At 38.3% G+C, this 24,101-nt stretch overlaps 1 protein-coding gene and 1 long non-coding RNA gene across 2 annotated transcripts; one reads left to right on the plus strand and one right to left on the minus strand.

Annotated features, from left to right (window-relative positions):
* Window positions 1-21,471: 21,471 nt before the first annotated feature.
* On the minus strand, window positions 21,472-23,045 carry LOC104245658 (uncharacterized). The gene is made up of 3 exons (XR_715792.2): window positions 22,941-23,045; window positions 22,519-22,723; window positions 21,472-21,720 (listed from the first exon to the last, which is right to left on the minus strand). It is a non-coding gene; the product is annotated as an uncharacterized lncRNA (long non-coding RNA).
* Window positions 23,046-23,335: 290 nt separating this feature from the next.
* LOC138878377 (uncharacterized) lies at window positions 23,336-23,758 on the plus strand. Its single transcript, XM_070158050.1, has one exon. The coding sequence runs from the start codon at window positions 23,336-23,338 to the stop codon at window positions 23,756-23,758; it is 423 nt and encodes a 140-aa protein (XP_070014151.1).
* The last annotated feature ends 343 nt before the right edge of the window (window positions 23,759-24,101 follow it).

Raw genomic sequence — 24,101 nt, forward strand, 5'->3', positions numbered from 1 at the left:
CACGAATGGTTCAGAGGTGACGTGGCATATGGAAGACCGGCTAAAAGACCTCATCTCGAAGATTTCGCCAAGTCGTCCCAAGAGCAGTGGGATTGGTTAGCAAAGGAAGAAAGCTATCGGGTTGAGATTGGTAAATTAAAGCAACAAGTCGAGAGTCTGAAATTCGAGAGCAGTGTACAGGTTGCCGAGGATCAAGGTGAAATGAATAGACTAGCCAGAGAAAATGACGCTCTTAAAGCCCAAGTCCGACAGTTGAAGATAACCATCGATAAGCAACCGAGGAGCCGATCCGATGAACAATTGGTAAAAAGATTGGAAAGCGAAGTCAGAGAATGGCGGGATGAGCTAGGAAAAGCTGAAAATGTCATGGCAGAACTCAAAGCACAATGGGCGACAAGAACCGAAGAGCGTCGCCAATACTTGAATCAGTTGAAGAGGGACCATGAGAAAATTGTTGCCAATTTAAAGAGAAAAGTAGTTGCCCTTGAAGGTAGAGCGGTTAGGCAGGCTAGAGACTTCGAAACTGAGAGCGGACATTGTTACAACTTGTTAGCCCAAATGGAGGCAGAAGTGCAACAGCTGCAAGACCAGCACTTGCAAGACTCCCGAGCTTTAAAGACGTGCAGCGATCAGATAAGACGCTTGCTCATAGAAAAGAAGCAAACAAAAGACAGGATTAGAGCCATTGCTCATGCTATTGTCAGGAGATGTCGGGTTTGTGAAGACATGACCCGTACTACTTTTATCTCAGCAGTGATGATCTATGTGAAGCGAACCATGAATGAGTTAGAGCAGCTTGAAAGGGATTTGGATCCTAGACCCGCGGCGAGGCCGAACGACGCCCCGCGGATACCTAAGTTTGAAGCACTAGAATATGCATAGTCCGTGTCTTTGAGTGTCTACCATGTCGAGTCAGTCTTTTGTACGTCCGGATTGAGTATGTTTGCAGCTTAGAGTTTTTGTTTGCTTTCAGATTACGTTTGTTAGTTTCTTTCCAAAACAAAAGATGTCGAGTTTGTAAGAGTCTGTTTATTAATGAAAGTTGAGCATTTTATTTCCACCCATATTTTTACATTTATCTGCACGAACTACGCTTGGTCTGATTCGTGCGGGGTCACGATACGTAGGCAATCTCTATAAGATTCGACCGTAATTTAAAAAAAAAAAAAATATATGTTTGTCAGAGCAAAAATAAGCTGGGATGATGCATGAGGTCAGAGCAAAAGCATGTTAGAAATGATTAACGTGCAATTACAATATCTGTTAAGACTCTAACACTGACAAGTTTGTTGTTTTTCCAATATCAGTTAGTTGTTAGAGCGTACTGGCACCGTACCATTATCAAACAAGATCAAAAGGTCCTATACCAGAAAGCATGACTGGGTCAGACAACAGCGTTGAGTCAGAAAAAACGGCCAATCAGATGCTGAAGGAAGCCCTGGAGAAAATGGAAAAAATGAGGCTAGAAATGAATGAAATGCAGATAGCCTTAGCTAGAGCCCAGAAGGGGCAAGAACTACCCGTTACTCCTACCCTCCAACCAGTACACACGCCGGAATACCCCTCTCCCGGTCCTTCAACAAGTTTCCCAAGCCATCACTATTATCAGGGAAGAGAGGCTTATGATTCCCAAGCTCCACCTCCCACTCAAAACCCTCCTCCACCAAATGTTCCCGTCTTTGTGGCACCTCCCCCAGCTCCACTACATAGATCATCCAGTGAGCCGCTATTCCAAGCTCACGACACCCAATATTACCCTCCCGAACCCACTTTCAAAGCGCCTGAGCCATATACCTCCTCTCCCCATTTTGAAATCCCGGGAGAAGTTGAGAAACCGGTTAAGAATGCAGAACAAGAGGAGGTAATTCGTAAAGTCAAAAGCCTGGAGCAATCCTTCAGGAACATGCATGGTTTAGGAAACCAAGTTAGTGTCGCATACAAAGATTTGTGCCCTTTTCCTGATGTACAGTTGCCTGCGGGGTTTAAAATGCCAAAGTTTGACTTATATGAGGGGCACGGTGACCCAGTAGCCCATCTGCGTGGTTTTTGTAGCAAAATGAGAGGGGCTGGGGGAAAAGATGAGTTGTTGATAGCATATTTCGGGCAAAGCCTGAGCGGGTCAGCGCTAGAATGGTACACGAGGCAAGACCCCGGCCGATGGTATACATGGGATGATTTGGCCCAGGCATTCATCGGCCATTTTCAATATAACCTCGAAATAGTCCCTGATCGTCTGTCATTGTTGAAACTAGAAAAGAAGCCTGGGGAAAGTTTTAGAGAGTTTGGTTTCCGCTGGAGGGAACAAGCTGCAAGGGTTGATCCTCCCATGCGGGAAAGTGAGATGGTAGATTACTTCTTGCAAACATTGGAACCTACCTATTTTGGTCATCTAGTGACATCTGTCGGGAAGTCGTTTAATGAAGTGGTAAAGATGGGAGCCATGATTGAAGAAGGATTGAAATCTAACAAGATCTTGAGCTACTCGGCTTTGAAAGCAACCACCCAGGCCATCCAAAGCGGTACTGGTGGTGTGCTGGGAAAGAAGAAGAAAGAAGAAGTTGCTGCAGTTGAAGCTAATGTTTGGTCCAGGCACAATAACCGTCCACTCTACTACAACCAACCCAGACCCCATCACCCAAACTATCAATATACCTCATATGGTCCACCGCAACACTATTATCCACCACCAGAACCACAATTTTCTATTCACCATGCCCAGACCTACACTCAACCCCCAGTGCACTCGCAATGGCGTACACCAAGTCCCCAAAATACACAGCCACACCCACAAAACACCTATCCACCTCCCAGGGCTAACAGACCAGGAACCAGCTTCCGCCCAAACCAAGCTTTTAGAAATGAGAAGGCCCCAAACAAAAAAACATTTACCCCGCTGGGAGAATCTTACACTTCTCTTTTCCACAGATTGAAACAGTTGGGGATGTTGACCCCAGTTGAATCCAAAGCACCAAATCCTCTTCCCAGAAACCTGGACCACTCTGTTAGCTGCGAGTATTGCTCAGGGATGCCGGGGCACGATACTGAAAAATGTTGGAAGTTGAAAAACGCAATCCAAGAGCTCATTGATAATCGTCGTATTGAGGTACAGGCTCCAGAGGCCCCGAACATCAATCAAAATCCGTTACCAGCGCATTATGAGGCCAACATGATCGAACTGATACATAAGGGGGAAGAGCCTAAGAAACCTTCGCAGGTGGTTATGGTGATTCGTTCTACGGAAACCAAAGAAAAGACAGTGAGTGCAAGGCCAGTGGTTCAGTTAAAAGCAGTAGAAGACAAGCCAGTGCTAGTAATGGGAAAGGGATCGTTTGTGGCCGAGAAAAAGCAGGAGCCAGTCAAGATAGTGGTACCAAGGTCAGTATCCATGCCCGTGGTGGTCGTGAAGGGAGTCTATATAGAGCCGGTTGTCATAAAACCGGTAGTCCAGTTACCCATGGTTGATAGCAAAGCCGTACCCTGGAAATATGACAAAGTAGTGGTGACATACAAAGGAAAGGAAATTGAGGAAGAAAGTTGTGAAGCACAGGGACTGACCCGGTCAGGACGTTGTTTCGCCCCTGAAGAGTTGAGAAAAGCTAAGGGCGCAAAAGACAATCCAGTGCCAGTTAAAAAAGCTGTAACGGAAGAGGAAGCAGAAGAGTTTCTGAAAAAGATGAAAGGACAAGATTATTCCATTGTTGATCAACTGAGAAAAACACCGGCCCAAATCTCGTTGTTGTCATTATTAATTCACTCTGATGAGCATTGCCGAGCTTTAATGAAGATATTGAATGAGGCTCATGTGCCTGACAAAATCTCAGTAAACCATTTAGAGACAATTGCCAACAAGATCTTTGAAGTGAACAGGATAGCATTTTCTGATGATGAATTGCCTATGGAAGGCACAGAACACAACAAGGCTCTCTATTTGACGGTCAAATGTGAAGGTTCAATGGTTACTCGGGCACTAATCGATAACGGGTCGAGCGCTAATATTTGCACGTTATCCACATTGAACAAGTTAAAGATTGATGAGGATAGAATCCGCAAAAATAGCATTTGTGTTCGAGGGTTCGATGGAGGGGGAACAAACACAGTAGGGGATATTGTACTCGAATTGACTATTGGCCCAGTCGAGTTCACGATGGAATTTCAGGTGTTGGATGCTGCAGTATCCTATAATCTTTTGTTGGGTCGACCGTGGATTCATGCGGCAAAAGCCGTGCCCTCCACACTGCACCAAATGATCAAATTCGAGTGGGACAGACAAGAAATTGTGTTACATGGGGAAGATCCCACATGCGCCGTGAATGATGCCATTGTACCCTTTATAGAGACCGAAGATGATAAGGGGCCATGGGTGTATCAGATCCTCGACACGGTTCCGGTGAGCAGGTTGCTTGAGGGTAAAAGCATGCCATGTCCTAGGGTGTCAGCTACGACCGTCATGGTAGTGTCAGAAATGTTGAATAACGGGTTCGTGCCCGGGAAGGGTTTGGGGGTTGAACTGCAGGGCATTACTCAACCTGTGTCTTTGCCCAAAAATTTGGACACCTTCGGGTTAGGGTTCAAACCAACAGCGGCAGATATCAGAAAGGCCCGTAAATTGAAGAAGAAAGCTTGGGTGCTCCCTAAACCAATTCCTCGATTGTCCAGGTCCTTCGTCAGGCCGAATATCAAGAAACAGTCATTGGCAAAGATATCGGGTTCGTTAGTTGAGGCGGATGGGAATTTGGATAAGGTGTTTGAGAAAGTATTTGTTGAAGTAAACATGGTTGAGGCCGGGGAAGGGTCAAGCAGAGCAGACATACAGTACATCGGACCACGTGCTAACATCAGCAATTGGGAAGCTACTCCTCTTCCAGTTCGGAGGGAGTCGTGGTAGTGGGTTTTGTTTTCCTTTTTGTCACCTGGATTATTCCAGGGTTTGTAATCCAGTTGTTATGTTCCGTCCGTTTGGATGAGTTAAAACCTTGTTGTCTTTACGTTTAATGAAATGCAATTTTCTTCGTCCCTAATTCTCTTTCCATTTTCGTTTCTTTTCTTTGTACAGTTCTCTTTATGCTGATATCAATGACATGACATGCATGAGGAATCTTCGGCCCAGCTTTAAAAGCCAATCTAATTCAGAAGTAATAATACAAGAGGTCGAGTGTGATGATGGGATGGATTGTAATAATGATGAAGCTTATGAGGAAATTAGTAAAGAATTAAGCCACTTTGAAGAAAAACCCAAACCTAACCTAAATGACACAGAAGCAGTTAATCTAGGGGACCAAGATAACGTACGGGAAACTAAAATAAGTGTTCATTTGGATCCACAACTCAAGGAGGAGATAATTAAAGTATTGCATGAGTACAAAGACGTTTTTGCATGGTCATATGATGATATGCCGGGTCTAAGCACCGATTTGGTGGTTCATAAATTGCCCACTGATCCAGCACTCCTCCCTGTCAAGCAGAAGTTGAGAAAGTTCAAAACAGACATAAGTGTGAAGATCAAAGAAGAGATCTCCAAGCAGTTTGAGGCAAGGGTCATTCAGGTTACACGGTACCCCACTTGGTTAGCCAATGTCGTGCCTGTGCCAAAGAAAGATGGCAAGACCAGGGTGTGCGTCGATTATCGAGACCTTAACAAAGCAAGCCCAAAAGATAATTTCCCACTGCCCAACATCCATATACTGATCGACAATTGTGCCAAACATGATATTGGCTCTTTTGTGGATTGTTATGCGGGTTATCATCAGATTCTAATGGATAAGGAAGATGCAGAAAAGACGGCATTCATCACGCCGTGGGGAACGTATTGTTATCGGGTCATGCCGTTTGGTTTGAAAAATGCTGGGGCAACTTATATGAGGGCCATGACAACTATCTTCCATGATATGATACATAAAGAAATTGAGGTATACGTGGATGATGTGATCGTTAAGTCTAGACAGCAATCTGACCATGCCAGAGATTTGAGAAAATTCTTTCAAAGGCTTCGCAGATACAATCTTAAGCTCAATCCTGCGAAATGTGCTTTCGGGGTGCCATCTGGGAAGTTGTTGGGATTTATAGTTAGCCGGAGGGGTATTGAATTAGACCCGTCAAAGATCAAAGCTATTCAGGAGTTGACACCTCCAAGAAACAAAACCGAGGTGATGAGTTTGTTGGGAAGACTGAACTATATCAGCAGGTTCATTGCTCAGCTCACGGCAACGTGTGAACCAATTTTCAAATTGTTAAAGAAAGATGCCGCGGTCAAATGGACTGATGAATGCCAGGAGGCTTTTGATAAGATAAAGAGGTATTTGTCAAACCCACCCGTGCTGGTCCCACCAGAACCAGGGAGACCTTTGATTCTATATCTGACAGTTGTGGACAGTTCATTCGGCTGTGTACTGGGGCAGCATGATGTTACGGGCAGAAAGGAGCAGGCTATCTACTATCTCAGTAAGAAGTTCACATCTTACGAGGTCAAGTATACTCATCTGGAAAGGACATGTTGTGCCCTAACTTGGGTGGCACAGAAATTGAAACATTACTTGTCATCTTACACCACTTACCTTATATCTCGCTTGGACCCGTTGAAGTATATTTTCCAGAAACCCATGCCCACAGGAAGGCTTGCAAAGTGGCAGATCTTACTTACAGAGTTCGACATTGTCTATGTGACACGGACTGCCATGAAAGCACAGGCATTAGCCGATCACTTGGCTGAGAACCCCGTTGATGAAGATTATGAGCCTTTGAAAACTTATTTCCCTGATGAAGAGATAATGCACATTGAAGAATTAGAACAAGCTGAGAAGTCGGGATGGAAACTTTTCTTTGATGGGGCTGCAAATATGAAGGGTGTGGGAATAGGAGCAGTACTTATTTCGGAAACAGGTCAGCATTACCCTGTTACAGCTCGGCTTCGTTTCTACTGTACAAACAACATGGCAGAATATGAGGCGTGTATATTGGGATTGAGATTAGCTGTGGATATGGGTGTACAGGAAGTCTTGGTCATGGGTGACTCGGACTTACTGGTACACCAGATTCAAGGGGAATGGGAAACACGGGACTTGAAGCTTATACCGTATCGACAATGTCTGCATGAGCTTTGCCAGCGTTTTCAGGCCATAGAATTCAGACACATTCCAAGGATTCATAATGAGGTTGCTGACGCTTTGGCTACTTTGGCATCAATGTTGCACCATCCAGATAAGGCCTATGTTGATCCATTGCAGATTCAAGTCCGTGATCAACATGCTTACTGCAATATGATAGAAGAGGAAATCGATGGAGAGCCATGGTTCCATGATATCAAAGAGTACATCAAAGCGGGAGTGTATCCAACGCAGGCCACCGGTGATCAGAAAAGAACAATTCGACGGTTGGCAAGTGGGTTTTTCCTTAGTGGAGGAGTACTGTACAAAAGAACGCCAGAGCTCGGTTTGTTGAGATGTATAGATGCACGGCAGGCCACAACTATCATGACTGAGGTGCATTCCGGAGTTTGCGGACCGCATATGAGTGGGTATGTTCTAGCAAAGAAAATTCTTCGAGCAGGTTATTATTGGCTCACGATGGAGCGAGATTGTATAAGTTTTGTGCGTAAGTGTCATCAATGCCAAATACATGGAGATTTGATTCATGCTCCACCATCAGAATTACATACGATGTCCGCGCCATGGCCTTTTGTTGCATGGGGCATGGATGTTATTGGGCCAATTGATCCAGCAGCATCAAATGGGCACAGATTTATCTTGGTAGCTATAGATTATTTTACCAAATGGGTGGAAGCGAAGACATTCAAGTCTGTGACCAAGAAGGCTGTAGTTGACTTCGTGCATGCAAATATCATATGTCGGTTTGGGATCCCAAAGGTAATCATCACAGATAATGGGGCTAATCTTAATAGTCATTTGATGAAGGAGACATGTGAGCAGTTTAAGATTGCTCACAGGCACTCTACTCCGTACCGTCCCAAGGCAAATGGTGCGGTTGAAGCGGCCAATAAGAACATAAAGAAAATACTCCGGAAGATGGTTGAAGGATCTAGACAATGGCACGAGAAATTGCCTTTTGCATTGTTAGGATATCGCACCACCATGCGTACCTCGGTAGGGGCGACTCCTTACTCATTGGTATATGGTACCGAGGCGGTAATACCCGCAGAAGTGGAAATCCCATCTCTGCGAATCATTGCAGAGGCTGAAATCAATGATGATGAATGGGTGAAAAGCCGTCTTGAGCAGTTGAGTTTGATCGATGAGAAAAGATTGGCATCAGTGTGTCATGGCCAACTGTACCAACGAAGAATGGCAAGAGCATACAACAAAAAAGTACGTCCAAGGAAATTTGAAGTAGGGCAATTAGTACTGAGGCGGATCTTGCCTCATTGGTCTGAGGCAAAAGGAAAATTTGCCCCAAACTGGCAAGGACCATTTGTAGTAACCAGAGTGTTGTCTAATGGAGCATTGTATTTGACAGATGCGGAAGGAAAATGTGTAGAAATGACCATCAATTCCGATGCGGTCAAGAGATATTATGTATGATTTCTTTATTTTTCTAAATGTATCTGTTCGTATTTGGCATATCTTAAAGATTGAAATGATGAAGGCATTTTGTTCTGCTATCCAAACACTCATATCCCTTGTTATCCCCTTCGAGCCTTACTTATTTTTCATGCACCTCTTTCGGAATCATCGGCATTATCAGAGAACACAAGTGTCGAACATAAAGGAAAAAAAAGGAAAGAAAAGAAAAAAAAGAGAAAAGAAAAAAAAAGAAAAGAAGAAAAGAAAAGAAGGAAAAATGAAAAAAAAGGGAAAGAAGAGAAAACATAACAACGTAGTCTCTATGAAGTGAACTACGTTTGACTTGATCCCGAAAGGGTACGTAGGCAGCCTTACTCCAAGGTTCAGTCATACCAAATAGAAATCCAAAAATCCCCAAGCAAGAAACTGGGGCAGAAGTGGTGATTGTTATGAAAGTTGGATTCCGAAAGTTGTAATTTGAACCCATTGGAATTGTTTTGAGCCTTTTATACCTTTCTTTCTAAATCAATCCAAAAGCCTACATTACGGACCGAAGAAAGACCTTATGATCAGTTTTGAGAAATGCCAAGATGAACAGGTAGGAATAACCCACGATAGGGGCAACACTCTGGTTCGAGCAAGAAGAACAAAAATAAATGAGAGAGTCTTATGGGTGAAAACCCTCACGGGCACCGTAAGGCGACGGGAGCTGAGAGAAAAATAAATGAGAGAGTCTTGTTGGTGAAAACCTTTACGGGCACCTCAAGGCGAAGGTGAGATAAGAAATGGAAAACTGAGAAAGGTATGTTGATAGAAACCGTTTCGCGGTACCGCAGGGAAACAAGATTAAGGTCTAGATAAATCAAACAAGTGATGGAAGTTCTGGGCAATGAGGTACGACAATTGAGAGTTGTTTGTTTGGACAGATTGGGCTGATTAATCCAAAATGCATGTCTTGACCATTGGTACTAGTTGTCTCGTTCAGATAAGTTTCTTTTCTTTCTCTTTTCAAACAGTCATCTGGTTTTGGATTCTTCTTATCCTTAACTCAAAAATCATTTCATTTTTCTTTTGAGGGTTTTTATCTAGCTGAGATGTTTCAGTGCCAGTTTTGTTCGATGCAAGCAGAAAGGACTTCAAAGTTCACTACCAGCTTCTAGAATTGTAAAGCACAACGTGGTCAGAGCATGTCAAAAACAACTTAATGTCAAGTGGAATACAGGGAATTAACGGAAGTTTCATCGGTGAAATGATTGGGAAATGTCGTGGGAAAGGCGAAAGCTCAAATAAAAGGTCAGAAAAGTGAAATAACAGCAGGGGTGTAAAGCATTTAGGTCGCCAGAGGTTGGGAAATTTAAAAGTTGGTCAGAAAGTCAAGCAGTTCAGGGTCAGTGTGTGGAAATTAGTCAACACAAAGCAAGGCAGTGGAAGGATTTTTCAGCAAGAATGCCATCAACTAACCACTGTTTTAAACTGACGAAATTTTCTTTGATTAAGCAGGGGGAGAAAAATTAGTTGTTGAAGAGGAATTCTCCAGGAGGGAAAAACAAGCACTAATTAGGATAAATGCAAGTTGTCAGGAGTCCGCCTGGAGAACAGAGACGTATTTTTCAAGTTTGACGTCAGGAGTCCGCCTGGAGAACAGAGACGTATTTTTCAAGTTTGACTCAGGAGTCCGCCTGGAGAACAGAGACGTACTTTTCAAGTTTGACGTCAGGAGTCCGCCTGAAGAACGGAGACATACAGCTTAAATTTTAAAAGTCAGGAGTCCGCCTGGAGAACAGAGACATACTTTTCAAGTTTGGTGTAAGGAGTCCGCCTGAAGAACAGAGACACATAGTTTAAATTTTAAAAGTCAGAAGTCTGCCTGGAGAATAGAGATATTACATTTCAGGAGTTGAAGTTGGGAGCCCGCCCATAGAACAGAGGCATACATTTCAGTCTTTTCATTTCAAGCATTGAAGTTGGGAGCCCGCCCAGATAACAGAGGCATATATTTCAGTCTTTACATTCCAAGCGTTGAAGTTGGGAGCCCGCCCAGATAGCAGAGGCATACATTCAGTCTTTTTATTTCAAGTGTTGAAGTTGGGAGCCCGCCCATAGAACAGAGGAATACATTTCAGTCTTTATATTTCAAGTGTTGAAGTTGGGAGCCCACCCAGATAACAGAGGCATACATTTCAGTCTTTTCATTTCAAGTGTTGAAGTTGGGAGCCCGCCCATATAACAGAGGAACACATTCAGCATTAATTTTCAAGTATTAAAGTTGGGAGCCCGCCCATCGAACAGAGGCATACATTTCAAGATCAAGTCACAGGACAATAAAACAGAGGGTTACAACAGGAATCCCCAGCAGAAAACAATAAAAATCCCCAGCATCAGGAAGCAGAAGGTTGCAATAAGAGGTCCCAGCAAAAACTCAAGTGCTTGTGTCGAAAGGAAGAAAAGCATCGGAAGAAAAGCACCGGAAAAAATGCAAGCAGACAAGAAAGCAAGGCAACAAGAAAAATTGCAGTATAGCCTAGCTTCTTGTTTTCTTTTAAGCAAGGTGTAACAAGGAGATCGGTAAGCAGTAGTAATAGCATGCAACAACAGTAACAATGCAGTCCCACGGTAGTCCCAGCTACCAAAAACTTCCCGAACTACATTGACCTGATTCCTGTTTAGCCCAGGATATGTAGGAAACCTTTGAAGCAAAGGTTCGGTCAAATCTTTTTCAAAAATGCTTCACACGGAGTACTCGGATGGGCAAAAATCGCTCGCTTTATCTTTGCACGAAAACCCTACGTGTCTTCGGGCAAAGAGGGGCAGCTGTAAGCACGTGATTTTTGCCCAATATGAGAATTACTCCCCAAAAATTCAAAAATAAAATAATTTTCCTTGGTGTGCAATTTTGTGATATTTTGTGATATTTTGAATAATTATTTGTATTTGTCTGTGCATGTTTATTTGCTAAATTAATAAAAAATACAAAAATATATCGCATTTTGTATGTAGGATTTAATTCTATAATTTGTTAGTAATTAAGTTTGTTTACAAAAAAATAAAAATTTACAAAAATAGGCATCGTTTGCATTTTTAGCATTTAATGTCCAAATATACAATTTTATGCTTAATTATTACTTAATTGTGCGTTAATTGTTATTGGAAGTTAATTTGCACTTTTATAACTTAATTTAGTTCTTAATAATAATTTAAGTATTTTTATAATTTAGTTTTAGAGAAATAAAAAGAAGAAAAGAGAGCGAAAATATAAAGAAAGTCGGAATTGGGCCTCTTCTTCGATTTCAAGCCACAGGCCCAAAAAATGGCCCAATCTTCCCAAACGACCCAGTCCATTTCAAACCGGGTCAACCCGGTCCATAACCCAACACCCCCTATCTTGCATTTCGAAAAAAAAAACAAAGCAAAACAAAACAAAACAAAAAAAAAAGAAAAGGAAGAAAACCCTAAAAAATCCCTCTCTCTCATCCGCCCCCCCCCCCTTCTCTTTCTCTCTTTTCTTCTTCTTCTTCAAGCATCCAAACACCCCATCCATGGCTGCCCTTCCCCCACCTCTTCTCCTTCACATACACACACACAACCACGGCAACACAACACACACACACCCGCCGCCCGTGTTTCTTCTTCTTCTTCAAGATCGCGAGTGTTTCTTCTTCTTCAAGTTCACGTTGATCGTTGCTTCTTCTTCTTCCTCACTTCATGATGCTGCGTGACTGCTTCGTCCAGCATCTACTGCTGCTCACGTTTTGCATTGTTGCTGCCCCGTCCGGCATCGCTTTCACGGTTGTCTGCTACCTCTCCTTCAAGCTCTTCGTTTGTCCGTTCGTGATCGTCTTCGGCGTCAAATGATTTTGGTGCGATATTTGTTTCCGGGCAGATTTGTTTCCGTTCAAGTTCGTCATTGTTTCGATCCGGTTAGTGGGTTTTTGAGTTTCATTTTTTGCCCGTAATTTGTTTGATATTTTTCGGATCCAAAATCGATAAATGATTCAATTCTTGTTTTGTTTGTTCATCATTGAAATAATTTTTTTTTAGTTTGTTTATATGTTTGGTTGGTTTAATTTTCAGATTCAAATGAAAATTTAATTAATTGATTTTCAGTTTATTTCATGTTTAATTTAATTTTTGCAAAAAAAAAGGAATTGTTAGTTTAGGTTTAATATTGTTAGATTTAGTTTAAATCGCTTGAATCCGTTGTTTGTTTAATATAGATTTCATTCATGATCATGTATCTTTGTTATATTTTTTTTGTTGGATTTAATTAAGAAAGATTAATTGATTATTTGAAGATTAGTGATTTGAATATGTTTATTTGTTTTGTTTAAGTTCAATTCGAAATTTGAATAAAGTTTGTTATTGTGGTTGAATCTTTTCATTCATGTTCATACTTTATTTGATTGATCTTGAATCCGAAATTTGTATAGTTTGATTTTCTTATTTCTTGTTTATCATTTGTGATTATTTCTTGAATTGGTCTCATAATCTTGTTTAAAGTTTAATATAAGAATTGTTTGTTGTAATGTTGTTAGAGTTGATTTTAAGTTCAATATTATTGAATTTAAGAATCTAAATATACTTGTTTGATTGTTGTTGTTTAAATCCGAAAAATAGGTTTGTTGTTGCTAAAAATATTGTTCAATCAAATTTTAGTTGTTCTTGGTTGTTCAATTTGTGTTCATGTGATTTGTTGTTGAAATGTTGTTAAAATCATGTTCATGTGATATTGTTGTTATGATGTTCATCCGTGTTCATATTGTTGTTTGAACATTGTTAGAAATTGATCATATTGTCTATATTTTGGTTAAGTTTGATTAATTGATGTGTTATAGCTGATGGGTAGTTTGGTAAATTTGTAATACGTTCAGGGGTAGTTTGGTAATTTCAGTAAGGTCGGAAGGGGTAGTTTAGGAATTGTACATTTTGTAATTGTTTATTTGAAGCATGGGGGACAAAATGAAATGGGGTGGGTTGTGATATGATTATTTAATATAAAGGGGGGACAAGATTTAATTTAAAGGGGAATCTTGCATTATTTTAAATGAAGCATGGGGGACAAAATGAAATGGGGTGGTGTGATATGTTTATTTAATGTAATGGGGATGAGTGGAAAGATAATGGGTTGGGTAGAGAAAAGTATGGATTTTAATTAATTGAAAGGTTTATGGGATGGGTTATATATGTGAGGTCTTGAAATCAAAAAATATAGACAGAGAGATAGAGAAAAAATACACAGATACGAGAGAGAGAAACAAATCTGAAAATAAGAGAGAGAAAAGGGCTGAACATTTAAGAGATAGAAAATTCCGAAAAATATTTAAGCTTTCAAAAAATAAAAATAAAAACTAAAAAAAATATTCTGCTTTCTTTTGTTGTTTGAAATCAGAATTAATTGTTGTTTCATCAAAGCTGGAAGATTTTGTTTTTTTTGGATTACTACTCCACTGGTTTGTTACTGTTGCTGGGCTATTGTTGCTGTGTTGTACTGATTTTACTGCTGCTGCTGATACTCATATTCATTTTCTTTTGCTTCCAATATCAGGTACACAACTGAAAAGCTGGTTATTGTAATCCGAAATATGAAGCATGAATACATATGAAGAATGAAAATTTGAAGTTTTAATTTCGTTTTTTTTTCTTTGTTTCTTTTGTTGATTGTATTTAAGCTATTTCATGAATTACTAAATAATAGCTGGAATAAGAAAATAATATCATAAGTTAGTCTGTAATAAATCAGTTCGGCAAAACAGGTTAATTCACTAGCTATGAAGGCTTCAAGATTGTAGGTTGATCATGAACAAGTAGCTAAATTTAGTTAAAACATGAATTTAAATTAAACATCGTAAATTAGGCATTAAGGCATGACTTGAGCTTAAGCAAGATTAGAAGAACGTTTAAGTCTAATAAACTTTCTAATAAGTTTTAGTAATTATGGTTAAATCTAGTTTCAAATGATTGTGAATAATTAATCTCAATAATATTTTTTTTAAAAAAAATAATAATAACAATGCTGAGTTTTAATCTAGCTATATTTGTTTATTTTTGAATATTAGTTGTTGAATTTTTATTTTATTTTAAATTTCGAAATTAAGAGTAATTTTTTTTCATCAATATTTGTATTAACCAAGCAATTAGCATGTCATGTTTTCTTAAAATTATAAAAAGCTAGTAATTAATTAGGATTTTTCTTTCTTTATTTTAGAGACTAATTTTTATAGAAAAAATGTAGTCGCTTTAAGATTTGTCCATTTAAAATAAATGAGATGAGCCTCGCTTAATGAAATGTATAGATTTCGGGGCCCTCAATAAATGTACAGTTAATTGCTTAGAATTAGGGAGGAGCCGTTTTAGCAAATTTCACGGCCCTACCCAAAATAATGACACGCTAGTCGCTCTAGACGCGTATTTAATAATGTTATTTCCTTAAATACGGGTGTGCATTTATGTAACCCAAATCTAAATCTCAACGGAGTCGAAATGTGTCGATAACCACGGGTGCAATTGATTGCGACGTGATTTGAAATACGTTTTCACAATGTTGCAATTTTTCGTAAAATACTAACAATAAATAAAAAGAATAATAAAAGCGGCTAAGGGATAAAATTTGCACATAAGTTTATAATACGTATTATATTAGATAATCAAGCCGAATATAACAGTTAAGCGACCGTGCTAGAACCACGGAACTCGGGAATGCCTAACACCTTCTCCCGGGTTAACAGAATTCCTTATCTGGATTTCTGGTGCGCAGACTGTAATACAGAGTCATTCTTTTCCTCGATTCGGGATTAAAATAGGTGACTTGGGACACCCTAAATCTCCCAAGTGGAGACTCTGAAATAAAGAAATAAATCCCGTTTCGACTGTCCTTTAATTGGAAAAAACTCATGTACCCTCGCGAGGGCGGAAAAAGGAGGTGTGACAACGGCGAGAGTTTAGAAAAGCCCAACTCACCTCTATGTTAAAATTCTCCTCAAGAAGTTCATACTCTCTTTCCCACATAGCAAGATCATTCTTTAACACTTGATTTTCAGCTAAAGAGGATTCAAAGGATGCTTCAAGGGAGGCATGGGAACTCTCTAAGGTACGTACCTTATCAGAAGAGATTTTTAAATCAGCTTGAGCTTGAGTCAAGCTTTGCACTAACTCCCCTGCATACTCGTCTTTCTTGGCCAAGAGTACCTTAAGTTCTCTGATCTCTTCACTACAATTTGATAGTTGTTCTGAAAATGAACACTTTAGGCGCTCCTTATCTTTCTAAAATTGGCTTGAAGAAGCCTTGGAAACTGCTAGCTCAGAAGCCAGACCTCGCTTTTGTTGCTCCTGGAGATTTCTACTCTCTAGCAATTCTTCTATAGTTCCCTGAGCATTCTCAAACTGCTCTTTCCAATTGGCTGCTTCTAGCTGTGCTCCCTTGGCTATTTCCTCAGCCTCGTGGATAGACTTTTCAGACTCACGAGCTTTCTTTTCCAGAAGGGAAATTCTTCCCATCAATTCTGTACCAATGAGGTTAGCCTGCAGTGACGATTCATAGAAATAAGAATTGTTTTAAAAAAACTTGTTAGTAAGTAAAGGAAGAATACCTTCAAAGTAGAATGAACAATGGCATTCATCAAAGTTAAGCAGCTATGGTTGTCCATTTTCTTCTTCTCAATATCTCCAATTAAAGGCCTAAGCCAGCCATCTGCTCCACCAGACTTCCTTAAAAGGTTGTTGTTAGCAGGAACTTCAAGCGTAACGCTCCTCATAGCCAAGCTTCTACTACTAGAACCCTCCTCTGCATATTGAACAAAGGAATGGGGAGCTATAGAAGGAAGAGTGGTAGAAGAAGTGAAAATAACAGGAGTCATAGGACTCGAAGCAGGTAAGGGAGCAGAAGTAGGTAAAGAAGCAGGAAAAAAAGGAATGGGAACAGAGGAAGAAACAGGAACTTCATCTAAAACTGGACCTAGTTCTCCACTTTCAAAACCACCAACGAAGAGACGATGAATAGATTCGGTGGTGTCCCTCGGAGTGGTTTCATCTTCAGAGGGAATGTGAACAGGTTCAGTAAGAGAGGCACGGACAGGGGTAACTTCAACTTCATTCTCGGAAACTATGCGTCTCCTGGCTCTTGGTCTAGCTATCAAAGAGGTGTCTTCGTCTTCATCGTCCTCAGAATCTTCTTCTACAACTTTCCTCTTTGACAGCCTAGCTTGAGTTCTCTCCACAGAAAGAGAAGTACCAGAAGAGGCTTGAAGGGCAGTAGCCACTTCGGTTGTCATTCCTCGAATAGCAAATCCTGACAAAAAGAAGGATTTAAAAAAAAAGAAGTTAGAAAAAATAAATTATTTGTCATACGAAAAATGATAAAGAGATGCATACCGTGAGTTTTCACTTTCCAACCATGTAAATTGGAAATGGATTTCCACATTCTCGCCTCCATAGGCACGACTTTCATGATTAATCTACCCAACCACGAAAATGAGGAACGGGTTCCACATCTCCCATGGTTGATATAGAAAAGCAAAAAAGGATGAAATTAGAAAAGAAGTTGAAATTCTTAAGAGGTAAGAACGGTAAGTAAAAAAAAACTTGCGTGCAAAGTTCCACTTCTCAGGGAAGGGGATATTTGTTTCACCCACCAAATCAATTGTGCGTACCGCAACATAACGAGTGTACCACCCCTGGTCCTTGTCATCTTCAGGGCTTACTAAGACCCTTTTGCTTTTTGTAGTTAGAGTAAAAACTCCATTGCGAAATAACTTGGGGTGGTAAAGATGAATAAGGTGGGGAAAGGAAAAATTAACACCGGCTTTAATAGATAAATACCTCAAACAAGCCACTGTTCTCCATACAAGGGGACCAATTTGTCCCAAACAAATTTTGAAAAAATGACAGAAATCAAGTATGACTGGGTCAATAGCAGGAATAAATTCCAAAGTGAAGGGGTAAGTATAAACAAAAGAAAATCCAATCCTAAAAGAAGATATTCTTTGATTTGGATTAGGGATTACTATACGAAAATCACTTCTCCAGTTGCAATCTTTTCGAACAATAGAAACCAAAGGTTCAGTGATTAAAGAAGGAAAAGTGTCAGCTTTCTCTAAATTGACAACTTGCTCACGAAGAGATTTCCTATCATTCTCAAAAGATAGGTCGTTGGGTACTATTTCCTCAACTAAAGGCTCTTGAAGAGGCTCAGGAAGTTCTTTACCTTTAGAGGAAGATTTCTTAGTGATAGAACCTCTGGAAATAGTACCGGAGCTAGAAGAAGGCGTGACAGAACCAGAGGCACCACCACGAACGAATCCTAGGCTACGAAGCTTGCCTCCTCTTCCTCTTCTATGTCTTACAGGGGCATTGAGGAAGCTATCAAGAATTGGGATTCTTTTAGGGTTAGGATTCAGAGATGCCATTGCAGAGAAAAGGATGAACTCAAAGAGAAATGAGTAGAAATAAAGAGTAAAAGATCTATTAAGGGTTTATGAAGAAAAGGACAAAGGGAAAAGAGATATATATGTATATAATAGCAACCGTCAAACAAAGAAGTGTAATGATGGAAAACCTATAATAAAGGCAACTATCGCTTCATAAATATAAGGGATGAATAAACCTTGAAAAAAGGCTGCAGAATTACAAAACCAATCGGAAGGTGACACGTGTGTAGAGCATTAAATAGAAAAGACAACTGGGGCGTCAGTACTATCATAACATTGATTACAACAAAAAATTCCTTTTTTGTGAAGGTCCACTTCCCAAATATTTAATGAATAAATAAATGGAAAGTGGGGGGACTATCTGTATTGGGAAAAAACTGAGTCTGAATATTGAAGATGACGTGTCATGACACGTGGACTGGTCAAAAGGTCAAAACGCAATAAATAGCCAAGATGCACGGGTGACAACAAATAGGGGGAAAAGAAAGCAACATAGGTGTGAACCGTTACTAAAATAGGTACGAGTCTCGTACCTATTCGAGTCGTTTAAAGATCAAAGATCAGAAGAAGTTGAAGATACGAATCTGATGACATAAAAGAGTTTAAATACAACATTAAATGTCAAATACGTTAGAGATTCCGAATTAAATAGAAATGATTGTGTAACGTTTCTTTTAAATATCATTTATTGCTCAAATTGCCTCATTAAGACAAAGACATTATATCTTCTCCTAGCATCAACTATAAAAGGGGAAAGACTCAACATCTGTAAGGACACGAAATACTATTGAGATCTTACTGAAATACAAAACTATTTACTGCTTTACCATCATTCTCAAAAATATTTTATTTTCGTCTCCTGATTATCAGTAACCCGAATTTCTTTCTAGCTTTGACCAAAGACTCATATTTTTGGTTAAACATCTCCGTCTCCACGTGGACAAGAGTGAGTTACTCTAGTGGTGAGCACTCTCCACTAGTTGTGAATTCAAGTCTTTCCAAAAGCAAGACGGGATTGAAGGGAGATAGACCGAGATTCTATCAGAAACAGTTTCTTTACCTAGGGCACGCGATTGATTTTTTTGTTGAAAATATTAGTGTAAAACGGTTACTTATATAGTTAGAAACATTTGTAAAACGGTTACTTATATAGTATACACTAAATAGTACTGATAGCTACATTTGTCCTCACAATGATATGTTCTAAGAGGACATGGGCCATACAATTGAATAACATTAATTGCCCAATAATATGCAGGTCTTAAATGCCTGCCCCTACACTGGCCCCGCGATTGAGCTTCCAAATGCATGCTTTGGGAAAGAATAAAAAATAACTACAAAAATCAAATTAATTACTCTTGCCCATTTACTTTTCTACCAATCAAAGTAATTATCTTTTGTGGGTTCATACCACACCTACTAAATAAAGAAAAATGTGGAGAAACAAAATAGGCAGCTTGTAAATTTGCAAGTTGGGCGGCTGGACTTTGAAAAGTATTGAACCAATCAGATTGGTTGGTAGGTAAAAATTGTGCCTATAACACGACAATAATCCACAAATTATTGTCTGTGAGATAATTAGTGAGTGATAGTAATATTGTAGTGAAGTGTGTTAAATAAAGAGTGTTATTCTTTCAAAGTTGTAGTAGTTTCTTGACACTACTAAGTTGCAATATTATAGTGATAATATTGCTCCACTCGGGTATTGTATTTTATCCCGCTAAAATATTTGGTGTCATTGTTACTCTCTTGTGTTATTATTATTTGCTGTGGATATTATTCCTGGGCGGGATTATTTATTTTATCCCAACATCTTTTTTATCCATTGTAGCTTTTGTGGGTAATTCTCTTTTTTTTTTCGTCATTTTTTATTTATTTCACTGCTTCTTTTATTATTTTTTCTTTCTTTTGTCCTTTTATTTTTTCTCATTTTTTTCTTTATCTTTATTTCTTTTTTCTCCTTTTCTGTTCATTTTTTCCCCAAATCATATTATTCCTTATTTTCTTTTTCACAATAATGTCATTCAACACTCAATTTTGGCTAGTTTCTTTTCTTTTTTATATTTTCCTTTTTGTTCATTTTCTTTATTTCTTGTTCTTTTTCTAATTTCTTTGACTCGTTTTTCTTTTATTTCTTTTTTCTCCATAATCCAATTTTATTCACTTATTATTTTATTTTATTTTTCTCCTTTTCTCTTTTTCTTTATTCTTTTTATTAGTGAATATGTCGCGCTTCGCGCGATCGTGAAAAATATAATTAGAATAGTCCTATAAGTTGACACAGAAGAGATTAAAACACTTCACTTAAGCAATAAAAATTAATTATCAATCACAATACAAAAATTGGAGCTTTGATAAATAACATTTTACACTATCAAAAATTCTTTCGGAAAAGAAGAAATAGAAAAAACTTTAAGCAAAATATTCAGTATAAATATATATTTATACATATACCTTTGGGTGGAGAAAAGGTAAATACATGATTCTCTTAGTCAAATATATATTAAGGGCCTATCTAAAAGTATTTTATTTTGTTACTCTGGCTAACTGAAAAAGTGCATTACCTGTAACTGTGAGGAGAAACATTTATTTTTTTACATTAGATCACACAAAACGGACTTTTAGCGTTTAAAAAAGGGAAACTACCAGCTATGTCCATTTATAAGTAGCCCATCATAAAAATTGGCCAATTCATAAAATATTACTAATATTAGCCAATTAGCTATTTGTAGCAAACAAATGTCAAATTTTTGCTTTCTTTCGAGTGGGTGTTATTAGAATAGATTGAGTACATCTTAAGGAGATTGAATATCAGTTTTGGGATGATTTGGTGAAGTTTTAAGGTGGTTTGAATTGAAAATTCGAAGTAAAAACTGAACACGAAAAAAATGATATGTGTATCATTTGTGTATGACATATGTATCGTATTTGTATCAATTGTGTATCACATGTATATCCATGTATACATGTGTGTGATATATGTTTGATACATGGTTTGCAGAAGAATTTTTTGAACTCAATTTAATTATGAATTTTGATACAAAACCAGTCCAAGTCACCTCCAATCTTCCTCAAATTTTGTATATTGACTTATCTATATCTTTTCAATGAATTTCAACTATACCCATTGAAAGAGTTCCTTTTTGCTTAGATTTTTGGAATATTATATATATTTTTGGTATTTTATCGCCTTATTTGCTACCTCATCCATGAAATTTCCTTTCCGTCTTGCATATGTTTAAAAATATGGAGGTGATTCTTGCATAAAGAACCTTATTTATTTCGTTTTTTAATTTTTATATGTACTTGACTAGTTTTGACAAGTCTATGACTAATGACTAGAGGTTGGTAAGTTGAAACTTATTTGGGACATTTGTGCAAGTTTCCCTTCAAAAAAATCATTTCAAGTTAAATCAGATTTGAAACTACTCAAAGTAACATTTGTTACTTCCAAAAATGCTTCTAAGAAAGAGGACATTACATTTGAAAAAGCAAATAAAGAGCTACTTGCACTGAACAAAGATATGGTCATACAACTACTTCAAGTTAAAAAATAAGTATACAAATATGGATTACAAAAGCAAGCTTTGATGACAGACATATGAAAGAAATTGCTTCATCATTTGTGATATCTATCCAAACCGATTCATTAAATAACTCTTGGATAAACTATTAAATTAAATAGAACTGTGGGTAAGAGTATAATAGAAGGCATGCTCTTCACATCAATAAACTCCACATCTTGCTGAAAAAGCTATGTTCTCGATCTCTTTGCTTGCCGCAGCATCCTAGCAAATTACATTAGGTCATGATTCACACTTTTTTGCTTATAACCAAGGAAACATGAAAAGAAAACAACCCAAGGTTCTCTTGTACCTATCCATATATTAAGTCAAATCCTAGGAAGTTCTCAACTACCTAATTCCTACTTATTTTCGCTTGCACTTGAAGCCTATACCAAGATATTGAGGGACTTATAGCCCGTTTGGCCAAGCTGCAAAAATCACCTTATTTTGAGAAGCGTTTTTCTCAAAAGTACTTTTGGTGAGAAGCAGTTTGTGTTTGACTAATTAGTTTGAAAAACACTTCTGAGCAACAATTAGTGTTTGACCAAACTTTAAAAAACTGCTTCTAAGTGTATTTTTCTCAAAAGTGTTTCTCAAAAAAAGTACTTTTAGAGAGAAACTACATTTTTCTGCTTCTCCTCAAAAGCACTTTTTTCCTTCCAAAAGTTTGGCCAAACACCTCAATTTTTGGCAAAAAAAAAAAAACCCTTTTGGCCAAAAAAGAAGCTTGGACAAACCGGCTATTAGTTAACTATCAATTGCTTCTCCAGCTAAAAAATGCTTCTTTACCATCTTTCTATACCAAATTGGACGCTTCGACAATCTTTATGAATTTCATTCCAATCCTAAGCTTAAGCCATACAAATACTTCAAGTGAACTTTTAAGCACATGCACATGATTTTGATTCTGTAGTTTGTGAAAATGTTAAGGTTCTATACAAACAGACAAATGCCTCTATTAGATTTAAGTGATGGAGAAGAAAATAGATATAGACTTTACTTGAATAGAATAAGTGCTACCTTCCTTGTTCTTCCAAAGGTGTTGCAACAGGCTATTAAGAGGGCTCTCAATATTTTGTTCTGCAAAAGAAATTACAGTTAGGATAAGGTAAAAATATTAAATAAACAACGAAGGGAAGGCGGCGCAGAAAAATCTCGAATCTCCTAATAGACTTTGGACAAACAGAAGAATCGTTCGACAATCAAGAGCTGAAGACATCTTGCCCTGCAAAAAGACAATGAAATAATCAATGTTAAATGAAAGGAAGGTGGCTTTTCTGATGACATAACATGCACTATTTTTCATTGAAAGACTACAGGCAAAGGAATTGGATTTCTGTGATACTCTGCAAAAAATTAATGTAAGAAGCCGGTAAATATAAATAAAAGTTTAATAAGGAGACACATGATCAAACACCAATCAAACATGAAGAATTTTGTACCACGGATATTTTTACAGAGAGAAATTGCTTCTCCGCAATTCATTTCTTCCTCTATCTTTAATAGATTTATTCTCCGTCCTGGCTGCAATTGGAATTGAAGACCTCAAGGTTTTGGTTGAAACGCTAATATGTTTAATTCTTTCACCCATTTTGGCTCTTATTTTCTATTTTTTTTACTATATTAATAAAAAAGATAACTGATATAGTATATTTTTATTTTTTTCTATATTAATTATCAGTAAACAACTTATTTTAACATATAGTATACCAAAAATAATGTATTAGTAACAGTTAAAATATATTGTTACAACATAGAATGATACTCATATTCTATTGTTGCAACATAGAATATATTAGTAACAGTTGAAATATATTGTTGGTATTAATTCACAAAAATGGTTGGTACTACTGGTAATGAGCCTGAATTCACTCCTCGTGCTTCAAGTTATCTGTTCCTTCATCCTAGTGATGTCCCTGGTACATCACTGGTTGGTGTTCCTTTCTCCGATACTGGATTTGGAGGTTGGAAAAGGAGCATTATCGTGTCTCTTTCAGCTAGAAATAAAATAGCTTTTATCGATGGAACTCTCCCTAGGTCTCCTATTAATTCACCTGAGTGCAAACAATGGGATAGGGTGAACAACATGGTAATTTCCTGGTTGACAAGCTCCTTGTCCGCTGAGATTGCAGAAAGTGTTCAATATTCAGAGACTGCTGAGAGTATTTGGAGGCAATTAAATATTAGGTATGGAACAATTAATGGAACTAAGAAATTCGAAATTAAGAGGGAGTTGGCTTACATGTCAAGGGGCTCTTGATATTGTATCTTATTTTAACAAGTTAAAGAGGCTTTGGGATGAACTGACAGTCATGTCTTCCAATCATGCAAAAAATTATAATTGTGCTGCAAAGCCTGGTCTGGATCAGGAAGAAGAAGAAAATTGAGTGCATCAATTTCTAATGGGGTTGAACGAGACATATGTTAATGTTAAGAGCAACATTCAACTCATGAATCCACTGTCTTCACTTGACAATGTCTATAACATTCTTTTACAAGATAAAAAACAAAGACAAGTCATTCATACTACTCATTTTGGTTCTGATATGGCTTCTTTCCATGCAAGTGCCAACAATAAGTCTCCTTCTCAATCAAATCTTAAC

This window comes from Nicotiana sylvestris, chromosome 1 (assembly GCF_000393655.2).
Source record: "Nicotiana sylvestris chromosome 1, ASM39365v2, whole genome shotgun sequence".
Classification (NCBI taxonomy): Eukaryota; Viridiplantae; Streptophyta; class Magnoliopsida; order Solanales; family Solanaceae; genus Nicotiana; species Nicotiana sylvestris.

Coding starts and splice junctions, on each gene's coding strand:
- LOC138878377 (XM_070158050.1), top strand. CDS start 23,336: ATGGTTGGTACTACTGGTAATGAGCCTGAATTCACTCCTCGTGCTTCA.